Source organism: Strigops habroptila, chromosome Z (genome assembly GCF_004027225.2).
Source record: "Strigops habroptila isolate Jane chromosome Z, bStrHab1.2.pri, whole genome shotgun sequence".
Classification (NCBI taxonomy): domain Eukaryota; kingdom Metazoa; phylum Chordata; class Aves; order Psittaciformes; family Psittacidae; genus Strigops; species Strigops habroptila.
The window spans coordinates 55,380,021-55,395,080 of record NC_044302.2 but is presented as its reverse complement, the minus strand read 5'-3'; the positions used below and the strand labels follow the sequence as shown (position 1 = coordinate 55,395,080).

Genomic DNA, 15,060 nt, shown 5'->3' with positions numbered 1-15,060 from the left:
CTAGTATTCTAGAAAGACTGTGGAGCCATAAAATAATTTCTGCCTTTTAGTTTGACTCAAAATATGCCGTAGCAATTCTAGAGTGAAAAATTTTGGGGTTTTGTTATGACTAGTAAGCACATCATAAAGCATGCTGCTTTTTTATTTGTACTCACATATATCTTTAATATTGGAAAGAAAAACAAAAAGAAATAAAAAGGAAGACTAAAGTCAGACAGTGTAACTGTTTCAATATGTAATTTATTATTGTATGGGCTTGTTGCCAGTTCAGTTGTGTTCTCCAAAATCAACAAAGAATTGCAGATATAGAGGAACGACAGTACATATAGTCGGTATAGCCATATAGTGTATGTGTAGGGTGCTCTCAGTGGTGCTAAGCCACTCTGTATGACTGTAGTACCCATTATAAGGCAGATATTGCACTGTAAATATTCTTTTCTGTAGACTATTGCAGGAATAAATGAAGTAGAAAATTAAATGGAGCTGATTTACCATTTCTTTTTTACAGTACCTTCACCAACCACTAAGTAACAGGCATGATATTAAATCCACTGACTGGATGCTCTGTAGTGGTATTTGCCACTTGGCATTCATTTTGTAGCATCATGTTGGTAGCCTTCAAATACAGTGAGCAGCTTTAAATGAGCTGTCGCTGGGGTAAAGCCCCAAGTGTTACAAGGGCCATGCACCTTCAGAGCTTTTTGCTTCGTGCGCAGTGACACTTGTCGTCTTTCCACAGTGTTGATGACCGACCAGGATTTACTGCAGTCGAGCTAAGATTACGTAACTACTATTACGACATTTCCCACTAACGGCATGAAGAACAGCAGCTTCCTTGCCTCCAGCCAGCAACCTCTGAGAAGCAGCTCAGCTCCCAAAACCAAGTGACTTTGATTTTTGTACTGCTACTTTCACCCTGCAAAGCTCAGAGCTAAACCTTCTGTAGGTTTGCCTTTTCTTGCCTTCTGCGCAATATCCAGCCCTGAAATAGAGTGTTAAAAGTGGAGAGGCGCCAAAGCAAGCAGCAAGGACGTCAGAGCAGATGCTTATACTTTTGCTACATTCCATTTCATTTTATTTACAGCTTTATTGGCATTACATTATGCAGTCATGTAAAACCTATTTAATGTCTTTCAGCCCTCTTCCTGTCATGTATTTGATTGCGGATTGGAATTTAGATTCTTGTTATTAATGTTCTTAGCCATCAAAGGCATAAACGAGTTGTTCCAGCCTTCCCCCTCCCCAAGGAAGAATAGCATAAACATTTTTCACTGTGAAGGAAAATCACTGTGAAAGTGTGTCAGTTGCTTTGACTGACAGCTTGTTTGATTTTAGCCCCAAGCCTCTTTAAAAACAAATTGTATTCTTCTCAGTGGTAATGTAAACAGAGGGGAATTGGGAGATGTGAATTTCTAACATCATCTTCTCCTTTAAATGTGACCAACTTCTTTTGTTCCTCATCTCATGTGGAAGCCCAGCTGTCCCTCAGGGAGTCACGTTTTCCTCAGGAAGCCTCAGAGCTCAGGTGCTCACTCTCATCTTGGAGCAAAACCTGTCAGCATCTAAGACAATGGTTCTGGGTTTTAACATGAACTCCATCACTGCATTCCTGAAAAGACAGCTGTGACAGAGCAGCACCTTTCTTTCCTTCACTGTGCTATTTCAGCCTTCTCCAGAGGTACCTTTTCTATGTATCTCTTTGAGAATCCCAAAGCTCCTTGTGTTATGTTTTGAGCAGCAATCATTTCTATGTTTTTCAAACCTTTCTTGAAAAGCGTATGTGAGAATTCACCGCACCGTATCTTCTCTAAAGCTGAATTTTACCCCTAGCTCGGATATTTTTAAAACAGGAATACAGACATCAAGTTTACTTTTGTCCACTCCTGAATGTTGGTATTTGTCCTGTTAGTAATCCCTGTGAGCATCTCAGGAAAAGGTATTTGTCTAATCGCTCTTTTGCGTTGCACTGTCCATCTCCATTAATGTGTAAGTATAGCGATGGTAATAACAAATAATACAATGAACTTCTGATTCCATTTTTACCCTTATTCTTTCTGTCAAATCTCATTTTACATATTATAGGTACCAAAATTTCTATCACTTATTCCTCACAAGCAGCTGCTTTACTGGTATTCACATGTATCTCAGAAGTCTACATGCATTGCATCTACTATATATGGAGATTTAAAAGTATATAAAGAATAAGATTTCAAGTTAGCTATATATATTGCATATGGCTGGTTATAACATAGGTGTTTAATTGTTGTGCGAACAAGGTATTCTTAGAGATGCAGTGATAGTTTAGCAAAGAAACTGTGTGGGCAATTACAGTGAGAAGGTGTGAAATAAATTTCATACGGAAAGACTATAAAAAATATAGGCGTTACTGTAACTTTTTTTCTTTTTACCAAGTTTATGGTCTATTTTTTTAAAAAATACCTGGTGATTTTTGGTAGTTTAATCTCGGGTGTCCAGTGCAAGACACTTCAGAAACCACATGCTACTGAAAGATACTGAGTGCAATAGATCATGTTTCAAATGTGACCAAACGTGACGTATATTGAAGAAGATTTATTTTTTGTTTTGCTTTTAAGAAACATTTTTCTACAAGAACAGCTTGTGTAGAAGTTAGCCATAGTTATATGTAGGTGTTTTGTTGCTTTAATCTTGTTGCAGCGAAATTGTTAGCTCTACCTGTGCCATTAATAAATTCATGGGGATATTAGTTATAAATAAATTGCACAAATCTCTACTATCCAACGAGTGACAGTACTCAATTTCCCTGAAATCTCTCTCTCTTAAAAAATGGTATCTGGTACAGCAAATTTGGAGGAATATTTCTTCCCCTGTCTTCTGAGAGACTGTCACTTTCTGGTGTTACTTGATTATTTTTAACTTCACTCTTTATGTAATAAAAGTTTACAATGAGAATATAAAGTATTATGAAATAAATGGATTAGGTTTCAAAATAGAAATTAAAGACACTGTTTTACAAAACACATTGTTTTAACAAGTATCCTTTAATATTTAAGTACTTTCTATAGATGCTGTTGCTCTGCAGAGTGTGTGTATTTACTGAATTACTGTGATAGTTGTGGAAGACTGGGATTCCTCTGTTGAGCCTGAAAGTGCCTGACATGACAGATAAGCCCACTGAAGCCTGGACGGCTTTTGGAGCTATTCAGGACTTAGCAGGAAAATCTCCCAAAATACGCATGTTGTTACTACACCTAAGCCTTTCAAAGGTACTGCTACAATACAACAATACTGTGCTAGATCTGAAGGGTTAGAGGTGTCAGGAGTAATAGGATCAGCTGTGCATGATTTAAGTCACATGAACCCTCCCTCAAAGGTGCAGGCAACTGTCCTACGTAGTCCAAGACAACAATAGAGAGGTCTTAATCTTTCTTTTAGCTTTTGCCTGCAAGCTCAAGTCCTCAGGAACGCAAAGGCTGGATGGAACTGAATGTGAATCTGAATAATAAACAACAAAGGCTGAAAGGTAGACAACTCCTCAAGCAGGTACTTGATCACTCAGTGACTGACGTACACTGTACTGCTGCGGTAGTTTTCCTGCGTAGCAAATCTGGTGTGATTGTGCCACCTTCCCACTTGTGGGACTGCACCATTTGTCTTTTGGCTGTCTGGATTTGTCTTTATTTTTAGACTGACTTCTATCAGAAATGCCATTTGACAGCTAGCCCCACAAAGTACTTGTCACAGCAGAGTTTTAAGAGGTAGCGAACTGCAGCATGGAGGAAGAGGGGGTAGTGTGAGTAACTCAGAGAAGGAGTGGGTGAGATCATGTTAAATGGGTTTTTCAGTGAAGGAAAGCACGGTGTAATTACAGCTTTGATTAGGGCTCAAATCTGCAAAATCATGGAGTTCATTCAGACCATCGGCTGCCATGCCCGTTTTCCCATAAAGACCCACCCAAACTTGTTAAAAACCGCAGTGCAATCTCCACCTGCTTCAAACACTGCGCAATAAGGGGCCTTCTAATCAGGCAACGAAAAATACCCATGATTTTCAGAGATGAAACTGTCACGGTTAGGACTGCAGTTCCGATAGGGCATATCTGAGGGCAGCCCCACTGCTGGGGCAGCTGCATGGCCCAGCCCTGCCAGGAGGTGGCAATCCCTGAACGCTGTCAGGCCGGTGCACTGTCCAAGCATTTCTGCACTCCCTTTCTCTTCCCCCCTCTGCTGCTGTGCCTGTGCGAGGCAGAGGAACTTGTTTGTCTGTTTGCTGCTTGCTGCGTAGCAAAGTTCCATGTGAGGAAAAATCTTCAGTGATTTATATTGTGAATGGTTAGCTGAGGATGATTAGCGAAGACTTCTGGGACTGTGTCCCCTCGTCTTTTAAGTGATACCAGCAGTGGGGGATTGCAGGCAGAAAGATACAGAGTATGGCCTGCACATGCATAGGTGGGAGTAAGGGTGGCATCTGGGATGAATAGTGCAGGGAAACATTAAACCAGCAATTGTAATTACCAACCCTAAGTTTAGTGATGACAGAAAGCCCGTAATTCATGCAGAAGAAGAAGAAAGCAAAAAAAAAGGCAGCATCTGATTCTTGACAGTGAATCAGAACAATACAAGATTTAATGTGATCCCAGACTCAGTGGCAAAGAGCCACTTCAAGAGTGAGTATCACCACTACACGGTAGTGTGTCCCACTGTTACGCACCATGGTGCAACACAGCACAGTGGCACAGCTGCGTCTGGACCCTGGCTTTCCGTACTGGGCGGATTATAGGGCCAGTGCTAGCAGGGAGTGGTTTGTAGGGCTGATGGGCAAGACTCCACAGTGAATGCCTTCTGCCCTAACTACATGTGGCTGGGGTCTCAAGAGCAAATACCTTTACTGGGCGCTAAGATAACCTTGAAGGTTTGCAGCTGGAAAGGAGGGGAGGAATGAGGGTGAGCATGCAGCAACTATCAGAAAGACAAAGCGTGTAGGGAGAGAAATTGTCTCCTGCTAGATTGATGAACAGTGCTGGAAAAAAGAGAGAAGCCTATGGCATACATGTCTTCCTTCAGGCTTGTATTACAACATGGATTCCCATGAAACAGTCAGAGCAATGTAGTCTTCCAGCTACACAAAGGTTACTGAAGCCAGGCTAGCACTGCCCATCAATCTCCAAATGGGTTTGGTTTTTTTTCTTTTCTGTCATATATGTGTTAATTGAGGTGAATACCCACTGGGTTCCTTGTCATATAATTAACTCTGCACCAAGTATAACCACTGCTTCCCTGAGGCAGTGCAGATGTGCGCATTTCTCAATAGCCAGAGAAGCAGAGGAAACAAGAGCCAGCTGGGCAAAGCTTTACACTGCCATCCATTACAACTTATAACTTTGAATGTAAATAGCACCTGAATGACCAGTCCAGTATAAATGTGAACGGATCATTAACTCTCCACATCTGTGTACCATCACAAATGCTTTAATCTGCCAGGGTAAGAGCCTGTTAGGTCCAGGCCTTGCTTAACTGTAGTGAAGTGCTTGTGGAGGATGCCCACTGCCAGCTTGAAATACCTCATGTGGCATCAGGTCGGTAAGCTACCTGTGCCATCATGTTAGAGATACACCCTGCAACAGCAACAACAAAAAGAAGCAACTTTGCAAAGAAGGGTTCAATACCACAGAAAATGCCATGAGCCATCACCAGACCACACTGCAGCACAAGAATGCTCACTTGTCTGTCCTGCTGCATTGTCATTAGTAATGTGGTGGGTGCACTGGTATCAACATCTGTTCTTTTTTCTTCCTGCTTTGTTAAAGTGAAATTGTGCTGGTTTCAGCAACAGCAAGAGTTGACTGACATGCAAGACTAACTGCATGCTTGAGCAGCAGAAGAGATAGCAGAGGACTTCTGTATCTGTCGCTCGTATGGTCTGAAGACTGCTTTAAAAGCATTACACACACATACATGCATACATGTACGTGTAGTTTCTTGTCATATTTTTTCCTACCGGTGTTCAATAACACCCTGCCCTACTGCTGCAGTTCCTACTGCACAGCTACTGTAGCTGTGTCTTCAGATCTTGTTTTAATTTGTGTGGAGATTTCATTAGTGTTACCAAATGATTTCTATTTGACTGGTGTGTGATGTTGTGCCTGCAGTACAGTGAAGTAGTGACCAGCTGGCAAAGAATTGCTAATTGGTCTTGAGATGTGTTTCTAGAAGATAGCAAGGAAACCGCTTTGAAGGAAATGGCTGGTGGGTGAAGTGGGGTGTAGGAATACATTAGGAGACACCCCAGAGAAACAAGGAGACAAGTTCACTGAGCTTGCCAAAGAGCAGGACTTGGGGTATTTTTAACACTGTACTTCAGAACAGTTGTAAATGCCAATGCTTCCCTATTCATCCACAGCACTGACACAACCTAGCCATAGCTGGGTATAAGCACCTAGATCATCAATGTAATTTTATTTCAGCAAGATTCCCACTGTTGCCAGTAAACCCGCAAACTGGGCCATTTATATGTGTGCAGCTACATTTCTCTCCTTGCAGCTTCCAAGGGCCTCCTCCTCCTGACTGCTATGCAAACACGTGCTCAAATTACAAGAGGAGCACCAGCAGCCAGCCCTCTCCCAAAGCCCTCACACTGTCTGTCTCTGGCGGTCAAGGGACAGTGTGGAGAAGTGATGCCCAATAAAGTTCAGCCACCTCCAACAGAAAGGCTTCTAACCTCTTTCTCCCAGCATGGCTGGTTTTCTAGTTAATATAGCCTCTTAAATAGAGCAAAGACAAAATGGCACAGATAGATAGTTATTTTTGCACGCTCCCAATGCACTAGAACATTAACTACTTTTTTAATTTTCTTTTGCAAATATGTTGTTGACTCTAATTGATACATGCATGTCTTTGGCCATTTTAAAATCCTCTATCAACTGGTATTACTGCTTCCCCAGGGGCATACAGTAGTCAGGTACTATTTTTAAACTCTTCAGTCAGCCATGACTTCCTTTTTACTCATTCACTTTGTTGCTCCTGTAGGGAGTGAACATGGCATTCCTCATCTTTTTGTGTTTTCTACTTATAAGGAAAAGACAGGACAAGTAGTGATTCTTGCTGGTGCTGGAGTACTGCTCAAGTCAGATTACAGGATGAAGTACAGATTGAATCATGCCTCAGAAATTCACCCTTCGGTGTCACATTGTACCCGAGTTAATGCAAACCAGAACTCACACTACACAAGCACAAGTACAAAGCTCTCAATTTGTTCCCAAAGCTCCCACAGTGTCACAGTGTTTTCCATGCCAGCTATATATACTTTTTTTTAAATTACAACGAAAAAAAAAAAAAAAAGCCCAACAGCACATCCCTGTGTTTGTCTGCAGAACTGCATGTGGGCAGTTTTTTGAGTCATTTAATTACAAGGCAGCTGGGGCCTGAACAAAGAAATACACTCAAGGTTTTCTTGGTTATTGAAGGCAATCCTTGTCTTCCTTTCCCCCAAATGAAAAGGTCCCAAGGTGTTTGAAGTGCAGCTAGAAGGAGGTAGACATCAGATGCCACACCAAACCCAAACACTGATACAGCTGTGAGACTGCTGGTGTCTACATCTTTTGCTTGAAAACGACAGTATTCAGTAGTACTACGCTACTGGGCCCATGAAGCTGGTATGGCTTTCTGCTTGGCCACCAAGAGTCAGCAGGATCCTGCTGATAACTGCCCATCATGTGTTTATAAGCATTCGGGGGTGGGTTGAAAATACTGCGACATCCTCAAACCTATGTTTTTGGTTACACTGTAACATGCACTAGCTTTGTTCCTCACACAGTATTACATTGCAGGGAATAAATCAATCAGCCCTTCATCTTGGAAGACCAGGGGTCTATGACCTATAACTTACACACCAAAGCACAGGAAACAGTTAAAAATCTTTGTCCAAGTCCAGGACAACATCATCCAGTCCTGCAACCTCTCAGCTGTGTTTTTGCCGGTACATCTCAAGAGCAACAGGATGAGTAGATCCACTTCAGAACTAATGAGAGAAAGCTTCAGGAACAGCAATCATAGCTCTAAAGTACTAATGTTTGTTTCAATTACCTGCTGACTGTATTGAAATAAGGAATGCTATGTCACCAGAAGAAGAGCTATATGAGAATGTTCTGTCATTATTTTATTGAGTGCATTAGCTTTTATTTTTTGTACACCATTCTGTTACTTCTAATTTACAGGTACTTTCCTGAGACTGCTGCACAGAACATGATGTATCAATACAGCACTGCTGAGAACAGCCATCTTTAGAATGCGTTTTAAAGATCAGAGTTATACCAAAAATCAATAAGCAAGCATCAGGCTTATTTTTTTTCTTTTTTTGCATATTTTCCAGTGCTATTCTTTCCATTTTACTATATCTTGAGCAAAGTCTTGAGTTTGCTGTCTTGAGCAAAGGAGCAGTCTTGAGTTTGAATTTCACAGTTTATTGCCAACTAATAGAAACTTTAAATCATTTGTTCTGATATGAAGAAATATAGACAAGCAATTAAACAAGCACTGAGGGGGAGTACATCAGCTTCCCCCCAGACACCTCTGCTGCCCGTTCTTGGCCTTCCATCCTCTCAGTGCCTTTGAGGGAGCCAGGGACAGCACAGGAGACTGAGGTCAGCTGCTGTGGTTCCTCCTGTTTCCAGTTATTGTTTCTTATTGCACTGCTCTGCCATTCTCCACTAGCCGCAGTCACTCTAGAATCATACCACATCCAGCGTCTCCTGTGTGTCTGCCCCTGCTCAGGGGGTTTCTTTACTCCAGTACTCGCTGGTGGCACCTCTTTGCTCCAACCCTGCTCAGGCTGTGGGCCAGTACAGGGTGGTCTGTGATCTCCTCCCAGGTCACCCTTGCAGCCCCCAGCTACCAAGACTCTGCCAATTATGCCCAATGCACCTACTCTGTTTTCTGTAGGACTTCCTGCCACATAGTCCAGATGCACCAAACCACTTTGCACACAAGTTACCTAGGGACACAATGGATCATCAAGCACAATGGATCATAAAGTAGCCTAAAAGGTCATTGCTGTGTAAGGACAATGTAAGAGAAAGCACATGAGTGAGAGGGGTTTTTTAATTCCTAGATCCACCTAACTGCTATGTTAGGCTAGGAAGAAGAACATTCATGAGAGCTATGGGGCAAAGAGCAATGCACTCTGAGCAAGTGTTGTGCCTTGAAAAAACATGTCATGGCCCATGATAAGGGCCTGTAGGACTGGAATAGCACAGCTAGATAATTCTCCATAACGTCAGGCAAAACTGTCCCAAAGATGCTGTTTCAGTTATCCCTAAAAACTCAGTTATGTTAATCCAGGAGTCTGAAATCACTCAGCAGGGAAGATAGCTCCAGTGGGCTGATAGCCAGTCATGCACCTGAGGAGCCCCTCACTGCCCATCAGTGGGTCCTGGATGGGTGCCCACATTGGGCACCTCAAAACTGGCTACGCACACACAGATCTAGCAGCAGAGACAAGGGACATGCTAGTCCTACCAGCCTGCTGAAAGGCCAGGGGGAAAGAACAAATGCAAGTATGATTTTAGGTCTAGAGCATAAGAGGTCTCATAAGCAATCACAGCGATGGGGCTGGGTGGCAGAGGCAGGAACGAAAGAGGAGTTGGGGAAAGGATTAGGGTGCAGGCAGAGCTTGCAAACCATTCTCCCAAGTAGAGAGGTCTGCTATGCTCCACACAGACCTTCCCTCCTTTCTGATAGTCTGCACCACAGCTTTTCATTTGCTTTCTTCAGGCTCACAAAGTCTTCCCCAGCTGCCAGCATTCTAAAGTGGAGTGAACAGTAATGAGTGACCATGCCAAATACTAGCAATGGGTGAGAGGATTTAAACTGGGCAAAAGGAAAAGCAGAAACTGATGTCACTGATCCCCGTCCCTCTCCACAAGTGAGGTACGTGTTGAATCCTATGCCCTGTAACAGTGCTCTTCAGTGTGTGGTCAGGTACCAGTGATGGACTGTCTGCCACAAGAAATGGTCACTCAAAAGTGACCCAGTGTAGCTTTACAAAAGCACGCACACACTGCTCCCCAAGCCAAAAAACACAGCAAAAAGTATCACGTACTGGGAGATACGTTATAATAGTCATTATTTAATTATCATTAAATAATGACTATTCAGAGACTAACCTACTGTTCACTTGATTGGAAATGCAAAGCAATGCAATGGCAGTAGACTAGCTGGTCCATAGAATTTCCTCCAGAAGGCTAGCTTGTGCTTGGATTTAAGCCCACCACACAGCTCTCAAAGCATGGTCAGATGGGGAACCTGCAACACCCTTTGGACTCATTCAGTGCTCATCCCATGCATTCCCACCCTGTCAGATTTGAGGGTGCACAGGCACAGAAGGCTGCTTGCATAGGATATTTATTTGCTTCTACTCCCATGTTATAGGGGGAAAGTCCTTATTTCCTTAAGTAGTTCCAGTCCTAGTGTGTCTTGTCATAGGTTCCAGCTCCCTTGTAGGCTCCAACATAGCCACTGTTGTCTGTCAGATCCTCACGGCCAGCAAGACCCTTTCCTTTGCCGCTCTCATCAAAACGCTCTCTGTGGGTCCCAGTGTATTTGCTCGTGTCCGTCAGCCTCTCGACCCCACCAACCTTGGTGGCTTTCTGCAAGAAAGGAGGCCAGAAAGACACAGCCGGTGTTAGGAAACAAGTCACAAACAAGCTCTTCCCTAGTTGCGAGGACAGCACGCGTCCTGGCAGCAGAGACAAACAGCCCTGTGGCAGCTCAAGGTGCACAGCGGGTGATGAAACTCCTGCTCACCGTGGTGCCCACATGGCCGGGCTCCTTCCCCTCCATGAGGCCATACACAGCCTGCAGTGCTTCCTCTGGTGATTTGTTCTTGAAGCGCTTCACACAGAGCTCCTTCATGGCCTGCTGGAACTCAGTAAAGGTGATGGTGCGGGCACCCTTGGCCCTATGGCAAAGAGGTAACAAGAAAAAAGTTATCTTGCCACTGGGTGGCAGTGGGATGAGGCTGCCCAGAGACTGCTCCTCACACAAGAGCCTGCCTGCCTCCTGCCATTGCCTCCTCCTGCCTGGCTGTGCTGCCCACTGTGCCACCCAGCAACACTCACTTGACTTTGTTGAATACGATGTCAACGTCAGTGCTGGTCACAGCTTTTCCATCCATCACCCCACACTCTTTGCACATCTTGGAGAAGTTCTTCCCTGTCATGCTGTTACCACTGGCAGCTGTGTCACCATATGTCGCAAACTTACGGAAAGTGTTTTCTACCTCTGACATCTTGCTGCTGTGGAGAAAAGAAGTTAGAAGAGAAGGAGCTGAGAACAGTCTGCAGCTGCTGGACACTCACTCATGTCCCACACACCTTGTCTCCAGAAGAGCAAGGGGCACAACCCACAGGTGTCTCTCCTGTTAACCATGACAACCTTACATGTGTTGACATGGAACGCCTGAAAGGTGTTCCATGTCTGGGCAGGGACAGTTGGGGCCCAAGGCAAGGCAAAGGAGGGGTGAAGGTGAATTAATGACTGCTGTATGTGAAAGAACAAGGCATCCAATACTTCTGAGCCTTTCTGAGATACAAGTTTCAGTAGCTGATTTATGTTTTGCCTGTTAATAATTGAGAGAACAGATTTTTCTTCCAGGCCCCAGACAAGTGTCTAAATCTCACAGACCTTCTTGCAAGTAGTCACCAAGGAGTTGTCCCCATACTTCCCCATCACACTTCATCCCCTGAATTGCTCCCTGAATTAGGTTGTCCTCCCAGCACCAGTGAATTTTACACTATTGATCAATTTAGACCACTGCAATCAGGTATCAGGGATCTCTGAGAATATAAGCTATCACTTGAATTGTAAACCAGTCCAACACAGCTCAAGCAGCTGATTCCTGCTGCTTGTGAGACACCCTCAAACCCTTTAGCATCTCCTATAGCTCTATGCTTCACCCAGGGGCTCTGGGACTCAATGTCATTTGTAAGCTGCCGTTTAATATAAATCTTGTGAGGGTCTCCACCTCTCTAGAGTAAAAAATCAGGCAGGCTTGTATCAGGGAGTCTATGTGCTGCGAGCACAAAGGGGTAGCGGGGTGCTCTGGGTGGCCTTGCTGGGAGCCTTCAGGACCCTTCCCTTCTTCCCTAGGAGGTGTGCATCCAGCTCACCTGAGACAGACTGCAGTGATGTCGATGGTGCTGCTGCTGGCACCTTCCCCCGCTGTTATGGAGGTCAGTGGGTACTCAAACCCAAAGTTCCATGCTTCGCTGGCTGATTGTGATCTCAGCACCCTCTGTGCACCATACACATGGTGGTTCAAACCCCTCAGGGCTGTCACTGGGCCTCCAGTCCACTGTGGGACCAAAACCAAATACTGCACCCTCTTCAATTAACACAAGCACTGTAATGTTATCCGTACTGGTACATGCACTCCATGTGTTTATCCCTATAACCACTAAATGCAGCCAGTCCTTTCTCCTCCTTGCTCGAGGAGCTGATCTACTGCCAGCGTGCTCATGCCCTGGCTCGAGGATGTGCCTGCATGCCTTTGGGGGTCACCAAGAAATCCGTAATTCCAAAAGGCGGGATGGGGTGGGAAGGGGTAGAGGCACAGTACACATCACCCATGAAAAACCTTTGAGAAACACAGTTTTCCACTCCTAAGACAGCAAACTTAAAGTAGCTGGATATTGGTCCTGGGACATTCAGACGAGCAATAAGGCTCAGCTTACACCCAGGCAGTTGTACCATGTTTGTACGGGCACTGTGATAGTGCACTGTTAAAAAAGGCATTTCATCTTTGTGGCCTATGTAAGATTAAATTAATGTACCTTCATTGGTTGATTTATTTATGTTCCTTAAGCTGTGCCTAGCAATGTGGAACCATGTATAAATATGCCTTATTTCAGTCACACAGGCATGTACTTTCCAGTCTTGCTGTTGGTCGCAGCAAGCCCATAGCAGCAAAATCAGCTTGGCCAAGCTCTACGCACTCCAGCAGGAGAACTTTGTAGATATTGCTACATGGTCCCTGCTCCTGCACTTCTGCATAGCCTTCGGTGTCCCTGTTGGATTGACCATAATTCTTCATCAATTCCAAAACTGCAGATATTGCCAGCAAATAAGGACCACCCACCTGTGGATCTGGATGGCCCTAACAGGTGTCATCCAGCCCCCATCTCACCCAAAGGACAAAGCCCCCTCTCCATCTATGCTCCTCGCAGGTAGAGTGAGCATGCAAGAAGCTCACCAGGGGTCACCAAAGTTTAATAAAAAAGAGAACTATGTTATTTCTATTCTTGTGTAAAAGCATGCACCCACACACAGGTATGGTCAGGGGCTCCTAATAGCCAACACACCTTATTAAGAAAAAGGCAAATGGCCAGATTGCTGTTCTTGTGAAATTTCCTGCCTTCTCTATACTAGTATATCTCTAGCAGATCTCTGTTCTTCTTGTCATCCGCAAATCTTATTAACAGCATTTTTCCCTGTATTTTCAGCTCCCCCATAAAATAGTGAGAAGGCATTGGGCCTAATATTTCTGCAGATTCCCCTCACAGACACCTCTAAGGAAAAGCATCTCCTGCAATCTGTCATTTCACTATCTCTGCATTCATTTAACCTGGAGGACAAGGCTTTAAAGAGCTGCTCTCTAGAATGAGAGCATGTAACTGACAGATCACACAGCAAAGCTGTTATAGTATGTTCCAGATATGTTGCTTCAGTGAAGTTAATACAGAGATTAATCTGAATCACTGTGCCTATGGTCTCTGCTCTTCAATCCTCTCATGGCTACATGCCAGGCTTTTTTTCTGTTTTCAACTGCAAGGCTTTCGGCAAAGATAGGCCAAGGGAGTACACAATTTGGTCCCAAGGAACTAATTAAGTACTTGAAGCTGTTGCTAGGCTTTTATGAGATCAGTTTAAAATTACATTTAGGGAAGTTTGAAAAATCATAGGTAAGACAGAAGCTGAAGTGGAGGATCGCCAGGAAAAAAAAAAAAAAAAAAGAAAAAGAAAAAAAAAAGGAAAAAGCAGCATGCTACTAAAACAATATAAATAACATATATAAAAAAGACATGCACACACACTAGTCCCCTGTTCCAGAAGTAAATGCACCATTAACAAGAAATTTTAAAATTATGAAAGAATAAGCTGAATTGCTTAAATCTTTAATCTTCAGTTGTAGGAAAGAGGTTTATTCTGTATGAGTAAAATGCTTAGCTGCAAGACAGAGACCAGAATTAAGCGTTCTGTTCAAATACTTACATAAATCTGCAGCAAAGTTGGAAGACAGCTTTGATACCAACTTTATGGAATCAAGATTATTTGTTTAAGGAAAAACAGTATTTTGAAGAGACTAAAAAAGACAAAAAAAGGACTCAGGGCAACTGTAGTATTGAAGCAATCCGAACTAGCTCTGCAGAGTAATAGAAATCCAGGGGAAAAGATTAATGTACGAAACTCTTTTGTAGGCAAGAAGAATATTAACTTCTGCTGTTATGAACAAATGAATTCCAAATTACTCTTTGTCTCCTAGATTTTACGAACTATTACCATAATCACATAAACCTCCTTTTTTCACATAAAGCTATGTATAGCATAAGACATCCCTTTCAGTGCCGTGATCAGAAAAACTGCTTGAATGAAGACATTAAAGTGTGAGATTCCAATTACTGTATGAAACACTCTAAATCTGTCAGAACGAGTTGCTCAGATTACTGGTAGACCCAGAAAACTGCAAATGATGGAGGATGAAGGTGAACCGAAACTCACATGTGGAGCTGCAGCCATTCCACAAACCGCCCTGTTTGATCACAAAGCATGTCCTTTTGCAGCAAATTGTCCTTTTCCTGGTCTCCAAGTAGATAAAGAACAAAGTTTTATTTAAAATGAGATTCAAGGAAAAGAATATAATACATAGCACAAGTTTGAAAGGCAGTGACTTCAGATGTCTTGCTGAACAAATATAATCTGCCTGATGCAGATGTATGGGAGGAAAAGAGAAAAGAGAGTAACATGCTCATGCCTGGACTTAGAAGTTTTACAGAATAGAATCGCGAACAAACAAGATTCTTGCACTGAG

The 15,060-nt window shown here is 43.3% G+C and overlaps 2 protein-coding genes across 4 annotated transcripts in view; one reads left to right on the top strand and one right to left on the bottom strand.

The window, feature by feature from the left end:
• Positions 1 to 2,930, top strand: part of SYK (spleen associated tyrosine kinase) — a 48,684-nt gene extending 45,754 nt beyond the window's left edge. For all 3 annotated transcript variants that reach the window (XM_030470209.1, XM_030470207.1, XM_030470208.1), the window contains one exon: positions 740 to 2,930. In XM_030470209.1, the coding sequence (XP_030326069.1) occupies positions 740 to 812 (73 nt within the window). In that variant the 3' untranslated portion in view covers positions 813 to 2,930. The remainder of the gene's footprint in view (positions 1 to 739) is intronic.
• Positions 2,931 to 10,363: 7,433 nt separating this feature from the next.
• LOC115619868 (tubulin polymerization-promoting protein family member 2-like) lies at positions 10,364 to 14,823 on the bottom strand. Its single transcript, XM_030512794.1, has 4 exons — positions 14,751 to 14,823; positions 11,093 to 11,266; positions 10,779 to 10,932; positions 10,364 to 10,621 (listed from the first exon to the last, which is right to left on the bottom strand). The coding sequence occupies exons 1-4, from the start codon at positions 14,798 to 14,800 to the stop codon at positions 10,439 to 10,441; spliced, it is 561 nt and encodes a 186-aa protein (XP_030368654.1). The 5' UTR covers positions 14,801 to 14,823; the 3' UTR covers positions 10,364 to 10,438.
• Positions 14,824 to 15,060: the final 237 nt, after the last annotated feature.